Genomic DNA, 14,193 nt, shown 5'->3' with positions numbered 1-14,193 from the left:
TTTGAATGGAAGCAATACTTTCTAGATTGGTCACATGGGTGATCTTGGCCAATCAAGAATCACGGTGGATGAACGAAATCCACTGTGGAGAACATTTCCTAGACAAGGGAATACTTTTGTCTCCTTTTCAATTAATCCACAACAAATTGTTAAAAGACTGGGTCTTTTTAAAAGATGCTGAAAATATTCGGAAACGCCAATCCCTCATTTCAGCTTAATTCTGCCCATGCAGAGGCAAATAATTAGAATCTAGAAGAAGAAGGTAAAGGTAAAGGTAAAGGGACCCCTGACCGTTAGGTCCAGTTGCGGACGACTCTGGGGTTGCAGCGCTCATCTCAGTTTATTGGCCGAGGGAGCTGGCGTACAGCTTCTGGGTCATGTGGCCAGCATGACAAAGCCACTTCTGGCGAACCCAGAAAAGTGCACGGAAATGCCGTTTACCTTCCCGCCGGAGTGGTACCTATTTATCTACTTGCACTTTGACGTGCTTTCGAACTCCTAGATGGGCAGGAGCTGGGACCGAGCAACAGGAGCTTGCCCCGTCAGGGGGATTCAAACCGGCGACCTTCTGATTGGCAAGCCCTAGATTCTGTGCTTTAACCCACAGTGCCACCCGTGTCAGAAGAAGAAGAAGAAGAAGAAGAAGAAGAAGAAGAAGAAGAAGAAGAAGAAAGCTAAATGGAAGAAGCTGCAATTAATAAGCTGCAACTCTGCTACTACCGGAAAATGTTCATCATCAGACTTTGACAATATGGAAGTGCAGGGCATTCATGTCATAGGTAGGTGGCTAAGGAGTGAAGGGAGTGAACTCGAAGGAAATTTCAAGCCAGTCTAACACAAAAACACACATTACCAACACAAGTGACTCGAGATTTCCCTGGCGAGATGAAATCTAAGGAAGGTTTTGTCACTCTTCATGTTCTTTATTGTGAATCAGATCAGAAAGAGCAATTGCTACAGAGTGCAGATAAACCGCTGACAATTCACACCCTGGAGTGGCTTGGGGTTGGTATGCTGTCATAATCATCCGAGTAGGTCTGGTACTGGTCTGTGAGAAGCGGCTGATGAAGATCATCCTTGTTTCTCCTGGCACGGACGATGCATGTGGCAGCCCCGAATATAATTGCAACCAGGATCAAGGCAGTGACAATGGCAATAGTGATAATTTCTGTGACTTGGAGAGCCCGAGCTAGAAAGAAGCAGAAGGAAGGGCACACAGGGTTAAAGTGAGTGATGTAGACAGGGGAGGGCTAGGGGGATTGTGGCCCTGGTGCAGATTTGTGTAAGGGCGTGAGGGGGCGTAAGCAGGCCCCCTCACACCAGGCCCCCTCACTCTCTGAGTCGCACCTGGGCTGGGCCTTCAGGGCTGGGGCAGCGGTGGCACCTCTTTTTCCTTGTGGCTTGTAAAGGGACATTGGACATACTCCTAGGCAAGTCAAGGGGGAGGGTGCCACTGCCGCCCACCAAGGAGAGGTAAGAGGCTCTGGAAACTGCTGCCTCCTTTGCAAATGGGGTGCCTTAGCCCTCAGATCTGCCCTCATCGAGGGGAGGTTTTGAGCCTCTTTCTCCCTCCGCTCCCCTCACCTCACCTGCCACTGACTCAGACCTCATGCCCCGGATGCCGAGAATCCATGCTATGTCACTGGATGTAGATAAAAGTCTAATCCATTTGAATATTCTTCTTAGAGATCATGGATAATAACAAGTGCCAGTCATTTCAAGTTGCAGTTGATTGCAACTTTAAAAATGTTTCATGCATTTCTTTTTTTTTTTTACTTCAACTCATTGTAATATTCTGTGTGTGTGTGTGTGTGTGTGTGTGTGTGTTAAAAAAAGAAGTACTTATTTCTGTCTAATACAAAGTTCCATAGCAATTCAAGAGCTGTATGATGGTGGGTCTCTGAGGGACTTAATTCAACTCATGCAACCTGAATTATTTCCTCTGTACATCAGAACAGGGAAACATCTTTTTAGTAGACTATCATTAGGCTATGCATTTAGAATTTGTGCATTTAATATATCCAAACTGACCTTCCTTAGAAAACAGCATGAATTATCTCTGAATTGTAAACATGAGGAGAGAAAGCATGGGCAAACTAAGGAACCAATCTACTCCTCTGATAGTGTCTTTTTAGATCATTTAGTTTTCCTCTGCTAGGTAAGGAGATCGCACTTGTTTTTTATTGCTTTGTTTGCTGCATTGACTCAGTTGTTGAATCCTGAATATTCAGTGTTATCATATGATGATACAAAAAATGTGCATTTCCCCCTCAATGTTTCTTTGTTCATTAAAGCAGGTCAAGCAAACTACATAGATTGAAAAACCAGTGATTTTTGATGGGCTTCAAATTGGATACAGTTCAAGTTTAAGCAGCTGCGGAAAGGAGCACAGCCCTTAATAGCTATTTCACGCACAGAATATTTGTAAATAGTAAATCAACGTTTGAACCACTTGAACAAAAAAGAAGAAAGAGTTATGTAATGAAAAGGAGAGGCTGAATAACTTACTTGGCCACTGAACTTCATAACTGTATCCCAGATTTTCTGGTGCTGTAACAAACATCTCATTGTTGGCCACGGGGGGCCAGAATGGTACCATGTTGTATCGTCTGTTATGTCCAATGGGGGCATTCTCTAGTGGGTAGATTGAGATATCTAAAGGGGGGAAATGTTTTGCTTGTTCAGTTTCAGGAACTTGGTAAAGATAACAACATTAACATGGAGCCTTTGTGGCTAGTCCCAGATTACGGAAAAATTAGGGTGCCTCCAGACCAGGGGTCAGCAAACTTTTTCAGCAGGGGGCCGGTCCACCGTCCCTCAGACCTTGTGGGGGACCGGACTATATTTTGAAAAAAATAAATGAACAAATTCCTATGCCCCACAAATAACCCAGAGATGCATTTTAAATAAAAGGACACATTCTACTCATGTAAAAACACGCTGATTCCTGGACCATCTGTGGGCCGGATATAGAAGGCGATTGGGTCAGAACCGGCCCCCGGGCTTTAGTTTGCCTATCCATGCTCCAGACTGTCAACATTTTGCAATAGTGATTTAAGTGCATACCAGAACTGTAGATTTGTGCAATCAGAGTTAATTGAAGTGTTTTGTTTCCCTAGCAGAACAAAAGCATTTCCTCCCACCCATGTATTTGCAGTTTGGAAAGTGGGGGGAAATGAAAAGTGTGGGATGAATGAATGATTAATGGGAAGACGATGAAACAGTCTGCAAGCAGAGAGAAGCTCTTTGCACTTCTCTTTTGTTCATAATGAAAGGGGGAGGTTGTGCAGTCCTGGTATCCAATGTAAGCTGGAAGAAGAGTTTGGATTTGATATCCCGCTTTTCACTACCCGAAGGAGTCTCAAAGCGGCTAGCATTCTACTTTCCCTTCCTCCCCCACAACAAACACTCTGTGAGGTGAGTGGGGCTGAGAGACTTCAGAGAAGTGTGACTAGCCCAAGGTCACCCAGCAGCTGCACGTGGAGGAGCGTAGACACGAACCAGGTTCCCCAGATTACGAGTCTACCACTCTTAACCACTACACCACACTGGCTCTCTGAGAAAGTGCAAACAGGAACTGAGCAGGAAGAGCAAACAGTATCTCATGCACTGTGGGTTCTTGAGGGGCTATTTGCTGAGACCATTCATGAGTGCCATCACAAGTACACTGGCACCCACCCGTAGGTGATGGGTTGGTGACCCTTCTTCCTGAGGCTTCCGTGTCAGGTGATCAACAAATGTAATAAGTAAGCAATCTGGGACATCCTTGCAGGGGACACCAGTGATGCCCTCCTAGCCTCGTTGTTACCCTCACAGAAGCAGAGAGAGGACTCATGCTGAACATTTCCCCGTGACTTTTCATTGCAGGAGGTGCAGGAGGAGATCAGCAAAGGTGGACAAGCGATCGGTCAAGAATGTTTATCCACCAACAATTTCCTTCCCTGATAAGCTTCTGAGCACCCTCAGTGTCAACCCCTGCAAATACAGCCGAAAAACATACTCTGAAGCCCTGTATGTTTGCTCCTTCTCTGTTCTCCTTCCGTTTGCTCTTTCTTTGCCCAGAAACCCAGAGAGACTGGCTGCCTCCTGCCATGCCATCTGCTTTTCTTTTGTATTTGTTAAGGAAACATGGCACGAACTTATGTGATTTTACAGCAGTAACAAACAGCTCTTTTGAACTTGCCAGAATTGCCACTTGACTTATTGTAAGACACTCACAAAAATGGCTATAAGATTTTCAGAGACTATATGCAAATATAACAGCAAGTACGTCGTTTGACTTATCTCCCCCCCCCTTTCTTTTTTTTGCAAGAGGGGTAGAGAGTGAAGGACAGCAAGTGTGTGATTTGTGAATTTATGCAATCAGAAAAAGAGTATCTAACTATTTCTGCTGTTCCGGTCAACTGACCTGGGAAAAACTCCATTAAGATCTTGTGATCCTTGGGTGTAATTTATCCTGGATCATCAACCAAGACAATAGCTCCTTCTTTGGCTAAATATTATTCTGCTTCTGGAGACAGGAGTAAAAGGATGTGATTGTGCCCCTGAGCCCTGAGCCCCGAGCCCAGGCCTCTGAAAGGGCTGTGTTGTTACAAGGGGATCGTAGGAGCTCCTTTGTGCAAGTGGGGAAGGAAGCCTGTCCTGTGCTTCTCACCCACTTTGCTGAGTGGGACTACTCGGGTAGTGGGTGAATTGTGTCCCCCCCCCATTTATTTATTTATTTGACGGAACCCCTTATATGGGATTTGTACAGGTGAAACTCGAAAATTTAGAATATCGCGGAAAGGTTCGTTTCTTTCAGTAATTCAACTTAAAAGGTGAAACTGATAGATGAGATAGACTCATGACATGCAAAGCGAGAAATGTCAAGCCTTTGCTTGTTATAATTGTGATGATTATGGCGCACAGCTGATGAGAACCCCAAATTCACAATGTCAACTTTGGGGTTTTCATCAGCTGTACGCCATAATCATCACAATTATAACAAATAAAGGCTTGACATATCTCGCTTTGCATGTCATGAGTCTAGCTCATATAGTCAACTCCAGTAGCTAATGAAAACAATTGCTTACATAAATGGACTTTTCCACGATATTCTAATTTTCCGAGTTTCACCTGTATATAAATTTTCTCTTGGGTCTTTTTGCTGGCCCATGTAGGACCAGCATGGATAGTTGTCCCGGTGAATATTTGACGTTTCCCCCCCTTGTGGTTTTGATCTATAGGCTACCACTAAAACGAGGCTGCATTTTAAGCTGCATTTTAAACTGCATTCTAACTTATATTTTAATCAACTGTTTTTGTTTGTTTGTTTTTAAATGTTTTTTACTGTATTTATATTCAGTGTTAGCCGCCCTGAGCCAAGTCTAAGCCGGGTAGGGCGGGGTATAAATTGTTGTGGTTGTTGTTGTTGTTGTTGTTATTATTATTATCTGAAGGTTAAATAATGGAAATAATGCAGACCACAAGTACTCACCAGGATTATGCCTTCTCAGCCATTCGTCAAAAAGAGCATCGGTGAATGTGTGCAGGAGGACAAAAATGGGATCATTTGGGGACAAATGGGTTTGCCCTCCAGTGCCGTTCAAAAACAGATGGGCCAGATTGTGAAGGCTACGTACAGCTGGATTGTACTTCCCCGAAGGGTCACTGTAACCTGCGCGTAAGAGTAAAGAAGAGGTGTAAATTGGAAACAGCAGTGAGATTAAAGCAGCTGGTTATAATTCAGTTTGCCATGATCTTGGACCACTCTCTTGACTTCTTTAAGGAAATGGCATTGCTCCGTGCATATCACAGACCCTTTCAATGAGCACAATTGCTATTTCCTCGGGACACTCAACTTTGAGATTAAATAATGATACTATAGGAATACAAAGTGATTTGCTTGCCCGTGGGTTTGTTGCACAAGCGAAGTGGAATGTTGCACCTTGGTGGTGGAACACAAACACAAATCTGTCTTGCATCGAGCTACAGCGGCAGCTTCTGGGTCGGAATGGCAGCAAACATAATTGAAACCACCACGTGCATTTTCTAACCGTCGACACAAGTGTCAAGATGTTCTTATGTATCCTAATGGGCCAGCTGTTCCTCCAGCTCCCCACATGTCTTTTCCTGAATGGCTGCCAGCAGATTGACTTTGGAGAAGGACCTTCTGCTTCAGGGAGCCCAGAAATTCTCAGTGCTGATTCTCCAGCACCACTAAACAAATTCTTGGAATGTCAGAATCTTGGTCATCAGAAGAACTGAAATAATTAGGTGGGGAATATTCTGCCTTCTTCTGCAGTGAGGCCAAGAGCTCAAACTGGGGCTGAATAGAATTAAATTTTAAACTCTGCATTGACTTCATATTTAAGCAAATATAGTACAGCAATATTTCCCCATGTATCCTCTCTGTAAATGTCAGTCCTGCAATAATACCATAGGAACATAAGAAACTGACTCACATGTGAGTAAGAACCTTAGTCCATCCAGATCAGTACTATCTAGGTCAGAATGTAAGACTTTCATTTAGGACAAGAACAAAAATACTTCAAGCAACGGATAAACATGATTGCTGCTCATTCATACTACCGTATATTGCGGCGTATAAGACGACTGGGCGTATAAGACGACCCCCAACTTTTCCAGTTAAAATATAGAGTTTGAGATATACTCAACCACAGATTTTCCACCCGGCGTATAAGACGACCCCCAACTTTTGAGAAGATTTTCCTGGATTAAAAAGTAGTCTTATACGCCAGAATATACTGTATTTCCCCCTGCAGCAAACATGCCCCGAAAGATCTGAAACATAAGGTACTTGTGTATGTGTTTGTAACAGAAGTCAGGGATGTTGAAACTCCTTTGAAAATATTTGCTAGCAATAAAATTATTTTTGTGATGGATCAGGGTTTCAGAATGAAAAGCCTTGACCTCTATAAACCAACATTTAGCCATGGGGGGCGGGGGCGGGAAATACTTGAGAAATTGGCAAAAAATATCTAAGGGGGGGGGAAGTGGTATGGTAAGTGATTTATGTTTTTCTGTTCTTTTTTAAAGTGAAGGAATGCTCATAATTGATTCAGTGTTGGTCATTTGTTCTTCATCTTCTGCATTTACAATTTTATGACGTTTTTACGATTTTGTAGGACACAATGAAACTGGCATGATAGTTGGTGGTTTATAAACTTTCTATAAATTAATGAAGGAAGGAATGAAATTATATTATAACTTATTCCAGTTTAGGAAAATATAGCACATGATATAACGGGTCCCCATTTCACCCAATATGACTTCCAGACCTTGAGAATACTTTCCTCACATAATGATGTCTTGGTATAAAAAAGGTGGTTTGCTAAATAGATTCTTTCTTTTGCAAAATAATTTGACTAATTTTCACCCCACGCTAAATCAATGAGTACGGCGAGCTCCATGTCTCTCTGGTTTCAGACCTTTTATTTGAGAATTACTTGCCTTCCACTGTGTTACGAAAGCTGTCTGTTGAATTTGAATAGAACGGAGGCGTATCGAACAATCCGACTTCTAAGCAAAGAGCAACATCCTGTGGTTCAGGCAGGCGCTGCACCATTGGGCGGGCAACATTTCCAGCAGGGTTTCGTCTAATTGGGCCACCTTCTGTGCCTGGCATATGAAGGAAGGGGAGGAAGCAGAAAGAGGGTGAGCTTTGATGTGTTAGCAGACTACAAAGCCTAGGAAAGAGAGGGTCCGACTCAGAGAAAACAGGCAATGTCTTTGTCTTTTGGCTAAGGACCACTCTGTGCACCTCTTGAATCGTTGGAAGGGATTTCTCAGTGGCAATACCATCAGACATGCGTAAGAGAGCTGTAGCCTTGCTGCCTTGGAAATAGTTCCGCTGCAGTGATAGCTAAGCTATTGATAACCATTGTTGGGTATCACAGTGAGAACTACGGCCATGCAAACCTTTGTATCTGACCACAATGGTCCCTGCTCAAAAGTTGCATTCAATTTCAATCTTATATGCACACTTGCCTGGGAATAAGTGGCCCATCCAGTCCAGCATCGTATTCTTAAAGTGGCCAACCAGACACTCATCTGTCTGTCTGTCTGTCTGTCTGTCTGCATGTGCGTGTAATATGCAGGGGTAGGTTTGGGAAAGGAAGTTACATTGCATGTGTGAAAATTATTCTGCACATGCATGGACCCAACCCACGGTGGCAAAATCAGTTTCTGCTTGGGGGTTCTAGGAACTGGTGCTCAAGGAGAGAACCCCCAAGCTCCAAAGTCAGTATAGTGTGAGAATTATGCTAACTCTCCACAATGACCAATAAAGGATTCTAGGCTCTTTTACCACTGCTCTAAGATCAGCCAAAACATATATGGAACAATGCCAAGATAGTGAGCTATCCAAGGCAAGGTATATTCAACTATTTCAGACCCAGGAATCACTTTTAACCCAAACAAGTACTTGGGGACCTATTTCTTAATAATTTACCACTTATTTGCACGGTGGTAGTGCTCCTGTTTTGCTCCACCCTGGAACAGTCTGTGACCCACTGATGAGTCCCAACCACCATGTTCCATGGAAGCAAAGCGCATGTATCTGCCAAACATTGTCATTATTATTATTTTTTGCTGCATCAACTGTAAAACCCATCTAGTCTATCAATATTTACTTGGTGTGGTAGTCAATTTGGGGCAGGAAGGTGTGGAAAATGAAGATGGCAGGAAATAGATTAGGCTAGCACCCTTATGTATCTTGGTGGGTGATGGGCATTTCCTGACACCCATGACACAGAGTTGTGGGAGACATGGGCAGCATACAGGGTGCCTTTGAGACTGATCTGCAACACCTGGTCAGAGTTTGTAAATAATAAAATACAACTCTAGTGCAACTGTCCCATTCTCCTGTTAGGGGAGCACAACTGGTTTGGTGAAACTTGGAGCAAAGCCTCGGGGTGCAACAGTGGACACCTAGAAAGGATTGTGAGATGCAGGAGGAATGTTGAATTTTGGCATTGCTGAAACTTGAGGCCCCAAGATCCACCACTGCTTCTGTCTTGCCTCTTCGTTTCCAGTTCTGGCCATCAGAGGAAGAAGATGAGGAGGCAAAATGGCCTGGAATCTGTGAAAATATTAGCTCTTTTGGGGGCAGTGCCTAGAAGCAATGAAGTACGCTCAAAGAACCCAGACTTACTGTTGCAAATGGTACCCAACGTGTCATAGTCTTCAATCTCCTCGCACAAAACACGCCACTGAGAGAAGATTGAGTTTTGGCTTATCAGAGTGGTGTCAAAGTTGCTTCTTGCTCCCATGAGGTCATCTGTGCAAATGTCACAGGTGTTTCTACCTGTTGCGAAATTCCAGTAGGGGAGGGCAAAGAAAGGATCCTGTAGCATGTCCTGATGAGATGAACAACAACAACAACAACCTGGGTTAATGGTGAGCTGCTTTGGGCTGCAGGTAAAAGTCAGCTGAACTCCTGAGCTCGTGAAATCATGAATTTGTTCCTATGATGCCAGTCTAGTAATGTTTCACTATATGGATGGGGATGGGGATGTGGTTCCTTAAAGGGAGACCTTTTGGAACATGTTCACACCTTGACTTGGTAGCATAGCATGTGCATAACAGAAAGACCATTACCTGCAAGTCTCTCTCCAACTGTAGTAGATGGTATCTATGCCAGGTGAGGAAAGCTGGTCCTTCATGGGAGAAATCTATTCCACCAAAGCTCTGCTGCCCTGGTCCAAGGAATGTCTTTCTGACAGAGTAATAATGGGACCACACAAAATAATTATAAATGGACACGTTTTCAAATTGTGGTGTATTGCCATCAGGGCCCAATATCTCCTCACGTCTCCTTGTGGCTATCACAATGTCAGGGTGAATTGTACTCTTGGCCTGTTGCAAGGCTCTTAGGAATCGATTCCGTTCTTCATTACTCAGATCCAGAAGGTTTCTTCTGACTAAAGGTTAAAAATACATCATATTGTGGATTAAAGGGAAACATAAACAGGAAACCAAAAATTCATGCCTATCAGTTGCCAATATAAAAAAGGAATACCCGTGAAGCCCAAGCCTTCAGAATCAGAACTTGGCTTCTCCAGCATGATGTGATTGTTGTATTTTATTCAGGAATAAATACAGGAGTTAAATCCAAAATTTTCTCTTAATCTTCCATTATGGATTTCAAGATTTGGGAATTGGAACTCTAAGAAGAGATGGAGATTCCATTGCAAAAGCAAATAGTAACCTCTGATGATCTACAATCTATAATCTTTCAAGGACAGTGTCCCTATTTACACAATGGAGCTTCATTCCTATCCAGGAATTACCTTAAGCAGACTGTAGGAACCAGGCACATGTCAAACATTTGTTTAGTGCACACACAAATTTCACCACGATTCCTCTGCTGATGTGGACTATGGGCAGATACAGAGAGTCCCTTTCAGCACACATAACTCAACACCGGAATCCCTTTTGCTGACAATTCAAACAGACACAAACACAGGTATGGATGTCTTCAGTAGCAGAAAGTGACATAAATATGGCTAGCACATAACTCTTGGTCATTCACAGTACAGATGGTGCAGATGTGCATTTGTCAGTATCAGTAGATTTCTATGTATCACAGACCACACAGCTGTTTCCTCCCCAGGTTATTAGTTATGTTTGTATCCTGTGAGCCAGAATTTATTAATTTTACAGGAGTTCAAAAGACATGGGACACCTAAAGGTTTGCACACTGTCCTTCCACCAGGTGTTACACATGCATAATATGAACCAGCCCTAAACACTGACTTTTGTTATGATAATATAATGGTTTGAGCTAAAGAAAAACAATCAATCAAGTTTAATTGCAATAAATACCACTTACCATAACTGGTGGTGGCGACTGTGGCGTGGTGTGGTTGCTGGAGAATGAGGGAGGGCTGCATTGACCTTGGCCGGCTACAGCAGTTGGCAGGATCACCCACCCAAATTTTAAATTTGATTGGGTCAGTTAGGGTCCTGGTGAGTGGGTGGTGCTCTGGTGGTGGACGTGGCAGAGCCAGTCTTCTGTGGGGTCCACCAGCCAGGCACAAAAGCTGGCTGCACCTCCAGCAGGCAGCACAGTTGGGATATATTGCATCTCAGTGCAAAACATCTGTTCAGAAATCATAGAATTGTAGAGTTTGAAGGGACCCGAGGGTCATCTAGTCCAACCCCCTACAATGCAGGAATCACAGCTAAAGCCTCTATGACAGATGGCCACCAACCTCTGCTTAAAAACCTCCAAGGAAGGAGAGATCAAATGAACATAACACACACCTTGCTGCTGTACATGTGAATTTGGGAACTGCAATCTTTTTACGGTATCTCTCAGGGGCTTTTTTCAGCCAGGGCTCACCAGAACTCATTTCTGGCATCTCTCAGGTGGGCACCATTGCCATTTTAAGAGAACGAGGGAGGTGTTCGTGGTGAGTTCTGGCACCTCTTTTGCTAGAAAAATAGCACTGATGTCTCTAATGCTGGCAACAACAAAATAATGGGACACCTCTGCCCACTTCTTAAAATCATTCCATTAGAATAGTGTAGCATCTCTTACTGATGTCTTCCCTAAAAACCCCCCTTCAGATTGAAATAATACCTGTTGCTGTCACTTCTTCAAGGTGAACTCTTGGCGAAGGTGGTAAACCTATCTGGCATTCCAAATAGCACCCCATTTCATTACTGAATTATTAATTTGTAGATGACGCCAAACTGGGAGGGGTAGCTAATGCAGCAGATGAGAGAATCAGATTCAAGATGATTTTAACAGATTGGAGATTCCAACTCAAACATGAAGAAGAACTTTCTGATGGTAAGAGCTGTTTGACAGTGGAATGGACTGTCTTGGATGGTGGTAGACTCCTTCCTTGGCTGATTTTAAGTAGAGGTTGGATGGCCATCTGTCATGGATGTTTTAGTTGAGATTCCTGCATTGCATGGGCTTGGACTAGATCACTCTTGGGGTCCCTTCCAACTATTCCATTCCATTCCATTCCCTCTGTTGTATTTCCTTCCCTCATCCCACTAATACACTGTTTGCTAATACAGAAGGAAGAGAAAGGTGTGGTGCTATTAAGCAAAGCAATGAATTTGGCTCCATAATCGCCAATGTAGTCATTATAATGCATACCTTTCCTAAAGGTTGTTTATGCTATTTGTAATTCTTTTATAATCTAATTTAGGTTGCAAATCCAACACACACTTGCCTAGGAGTAAGATCTACTAAAGACAATGAGACTTAATTCCGAGTAGGGAGGTATTACATTCTAAGAGACTGAAAACTTCTGCTGCGAAGAAAATCTTTAGAGGCAGATGCCAACGCATTTGAAATGCAGCGTTATTTTGTTTGCGAGCTCACAGATGTTCTGAAAAGTGAATCATTATGGATGATCAATTTTTCAGAGAAATATCAGCCTAAGCTACTGAAAAGGCTGAAACCACCAGAAAGGGGGGGACACCTCTGTGCCAAAACACAAAAATATGCCCTCTTTCTTGTTATTGCCTTTACCTATTTGTGTCTGCTGATCACAGGCAGGTCCACTCCAGCCAGCTCGACAGGATCCGCAGTTGTATCCAGAGAAGTTTCTGTTGCACTGGCAGGTTCTGTTGAAGAAGCTCAGAGGCCACTGTTCACGGTCATCTCGCCCATCGTGCATGTACTGGGGTCCATGGGGTCTGGAATCGGCTGTCACTTGTACACACTGCCCCCTTCCGGAAGATGACCCACATCTGTCTGAACCAGGAACCACCACTGGAGACAGGTCTGGGCAGCATTCCCCTCTGGTCAGCGCATCAACGGTAGCACATTGCCTGGGGAACTGAGCACTAATTTCTCTGAGCAGGGCGAAGAGAAGCAATATGGATAGATGCATAGCGATGGTCCAAATTCAACAATAAAAACAGTGAATGGATCTAAGTCAGTGTCCTTTCTTGTGAGCCAAGATGCAGTGAACTCACTTCCTTTCTGTATAGCGATGAAAACTCTAAAATGGAAGAAACAAATAATGAAAGAGGGCATTGAAATGCTGTAGAGCAGGTATCTTCAAGCTTTTCAGACCCACGACCCACTTTTCACCCATACATTTGGGGGCCCATTTCTTAATCTTTTGCCCTATATTTGCTTGGTGTAGACGATGTTCCTTCACAAATGGAAAGAAACCTCCTCATTTGCTTTTGAGGGTTTGCATTTTTGAAGGAGAGTTTAGCACAATTGTCTTTTGGATCGCTGCATCGTCATCATCAATCATTATAATCATAAGCAGCAATCAGTGTCACTACTTCGGAGTACTTAGAGCATGTCCTGCCTCACTGGATGTATAAGCTAATCCCGTTTACCTGGGAGTAAACCCCTGCAAAATCAGTAGGACTCATTTCTGAGTACACAAGGACTGCAGTTTAGATTGCTTCATACGAGAACCATTTTAATCCAGATATTTCTGTCCACATCCCTCTAACTCCAACCCTTTGCTCAACCAAAACAATTATGGGTTTCCCATTCAAGAAAGTGGGGGAGTTTTCCACGCACTGATTATTAGAATGCTCCAGTCAGGCAGCTGCTTGCAAGAGATCATTTTGCATTCCTGCAAAATCTCCAAACTGCCCTTCATCCCCAAATCCCACAAATCTGTTCCTATACACATCAGCATTTTATCAGTTTGTTGACAACACATCAATCTTAATACATACTTTTTCCAGAAGATCTCTCTGCTTTGTTATCTTCTTTACTGGTTAATTGTTTTTATTTCTTCTTCCTCTTCTTGGCCGATTGTACTTTTAGGTTGCGGTTCTTGCTGCAGCTGCTGCCCTAAACCAAGCCGAGCTATTTTGTTTTGGATTTCTGTCTGCTTTCTAATCCCGGCCTTGCCAACAATTTGGTTTGGCGTGACCCCCCCTCTCTCTCTTTCTTGCTCCTCTTAATCCCTTTCTACTTCAATGAGCTTCCCTGGATAAGTACTCTGGCAGCACATGATTCCTTTCATGCGGATCTCCTTGTGATTTTACACGTTTTAGGAAAGGTCAGGGCCGAGTAATTGCAATGAAAACAGAGAGCCCACAACCAAAGAAGCTTTCTTTATTCTGCGTGGAAGGGAAGGGCCACAAGGAGATTTTTTGGGGGGGAAGGGAGAATGAAGCAAAGGCATATCACGCACCATAGAAGGAGGAAGAATCTATTTGGAAAACAAAGGGGTTCAATTTCACACCAGG

General features: G+C 43.4%; 1 protein-coding gene across 1 annotated transcript; it reads right to left on the bottom strand.

The window, feature by feature from the left end:
* Positions 1 to 837: 837 nt before the first annotated feature.
* Positions 838 to 13,982, bottom strand: TYRP1 (tyrosinase related protein 1). The gene is made up of 8 exons (XM_033173705.1): positions 13,675 to 13,982; positions 12,497 to 12,971; positions 9,601 to 9,923; positions 9,155 to 9,359; positions 7,453 to 7,620; positions 5,477 to 5,656; positions 2,509 to 2,655; positions 838 to 1,189 (listed from the first exon to the last, which is right to left on the bottom strand). Exons 2-8 carry the CDS (start codon positions 12,858 to 12,860, stop codon positions 984 to 986), a joined length of 1,593 nt encoding a protein of 530 aa, XP_033029596.1. The 5' UTR covers positions 12,861 to 12,971; positions 13,675 to 13,982; the 3' UTR covers positions 838 to 983.
* Positions 13,983 to 14,193: the final 211 nt, after the last annotated feature.

This window comes from Lacerta agilis, chromosome 16 (assembly GCF_009819535.1).
Source record: "Lacerta agilis isolate rLacAgi1 chromosome 16, rLacAgi1.pri, whole genome shotgun sequence".
Taxonomy (NCBI): Eukaryota; Metazoa; Chordata; class Lepidosauria; order Squamata; family Lacertidae; genus Lacerta; species Lacerta agilis.
The sequence above is the reverse complement of the archived record's forward strand: the minus strand, read 5'-3'. Positions and strand labels throughout refer to the sequence as shown.

What these genes read in the sequence shown, in the direction of transcription:
- TYRP1 (XM_033173705.1), bottom strand. Translation starts at nt 12,860, where the DNA reads ATGCATCTATCCATATTGCTTCTCTTCGCCCTGCTCAGAGAAATTAGT. An exon ending in TGATCAGCAGACACAAATAG is followed by an intron (nt 9,924 to 12,496) that starts GTAAAGGCAATA and finishes TTTAACCTTTAG; the next exon opens with TCAGAAGAAACCTTCTGGAT. An exon ending in GTTGGGTACCATTTGCAACA is followed by an intron (nt 7,621 to 9,154) that starts GTAAGTCTGGGT and finishes TTCATATGCCAG; the next exon opens with GCACAGAAGGTGGCCCAATT.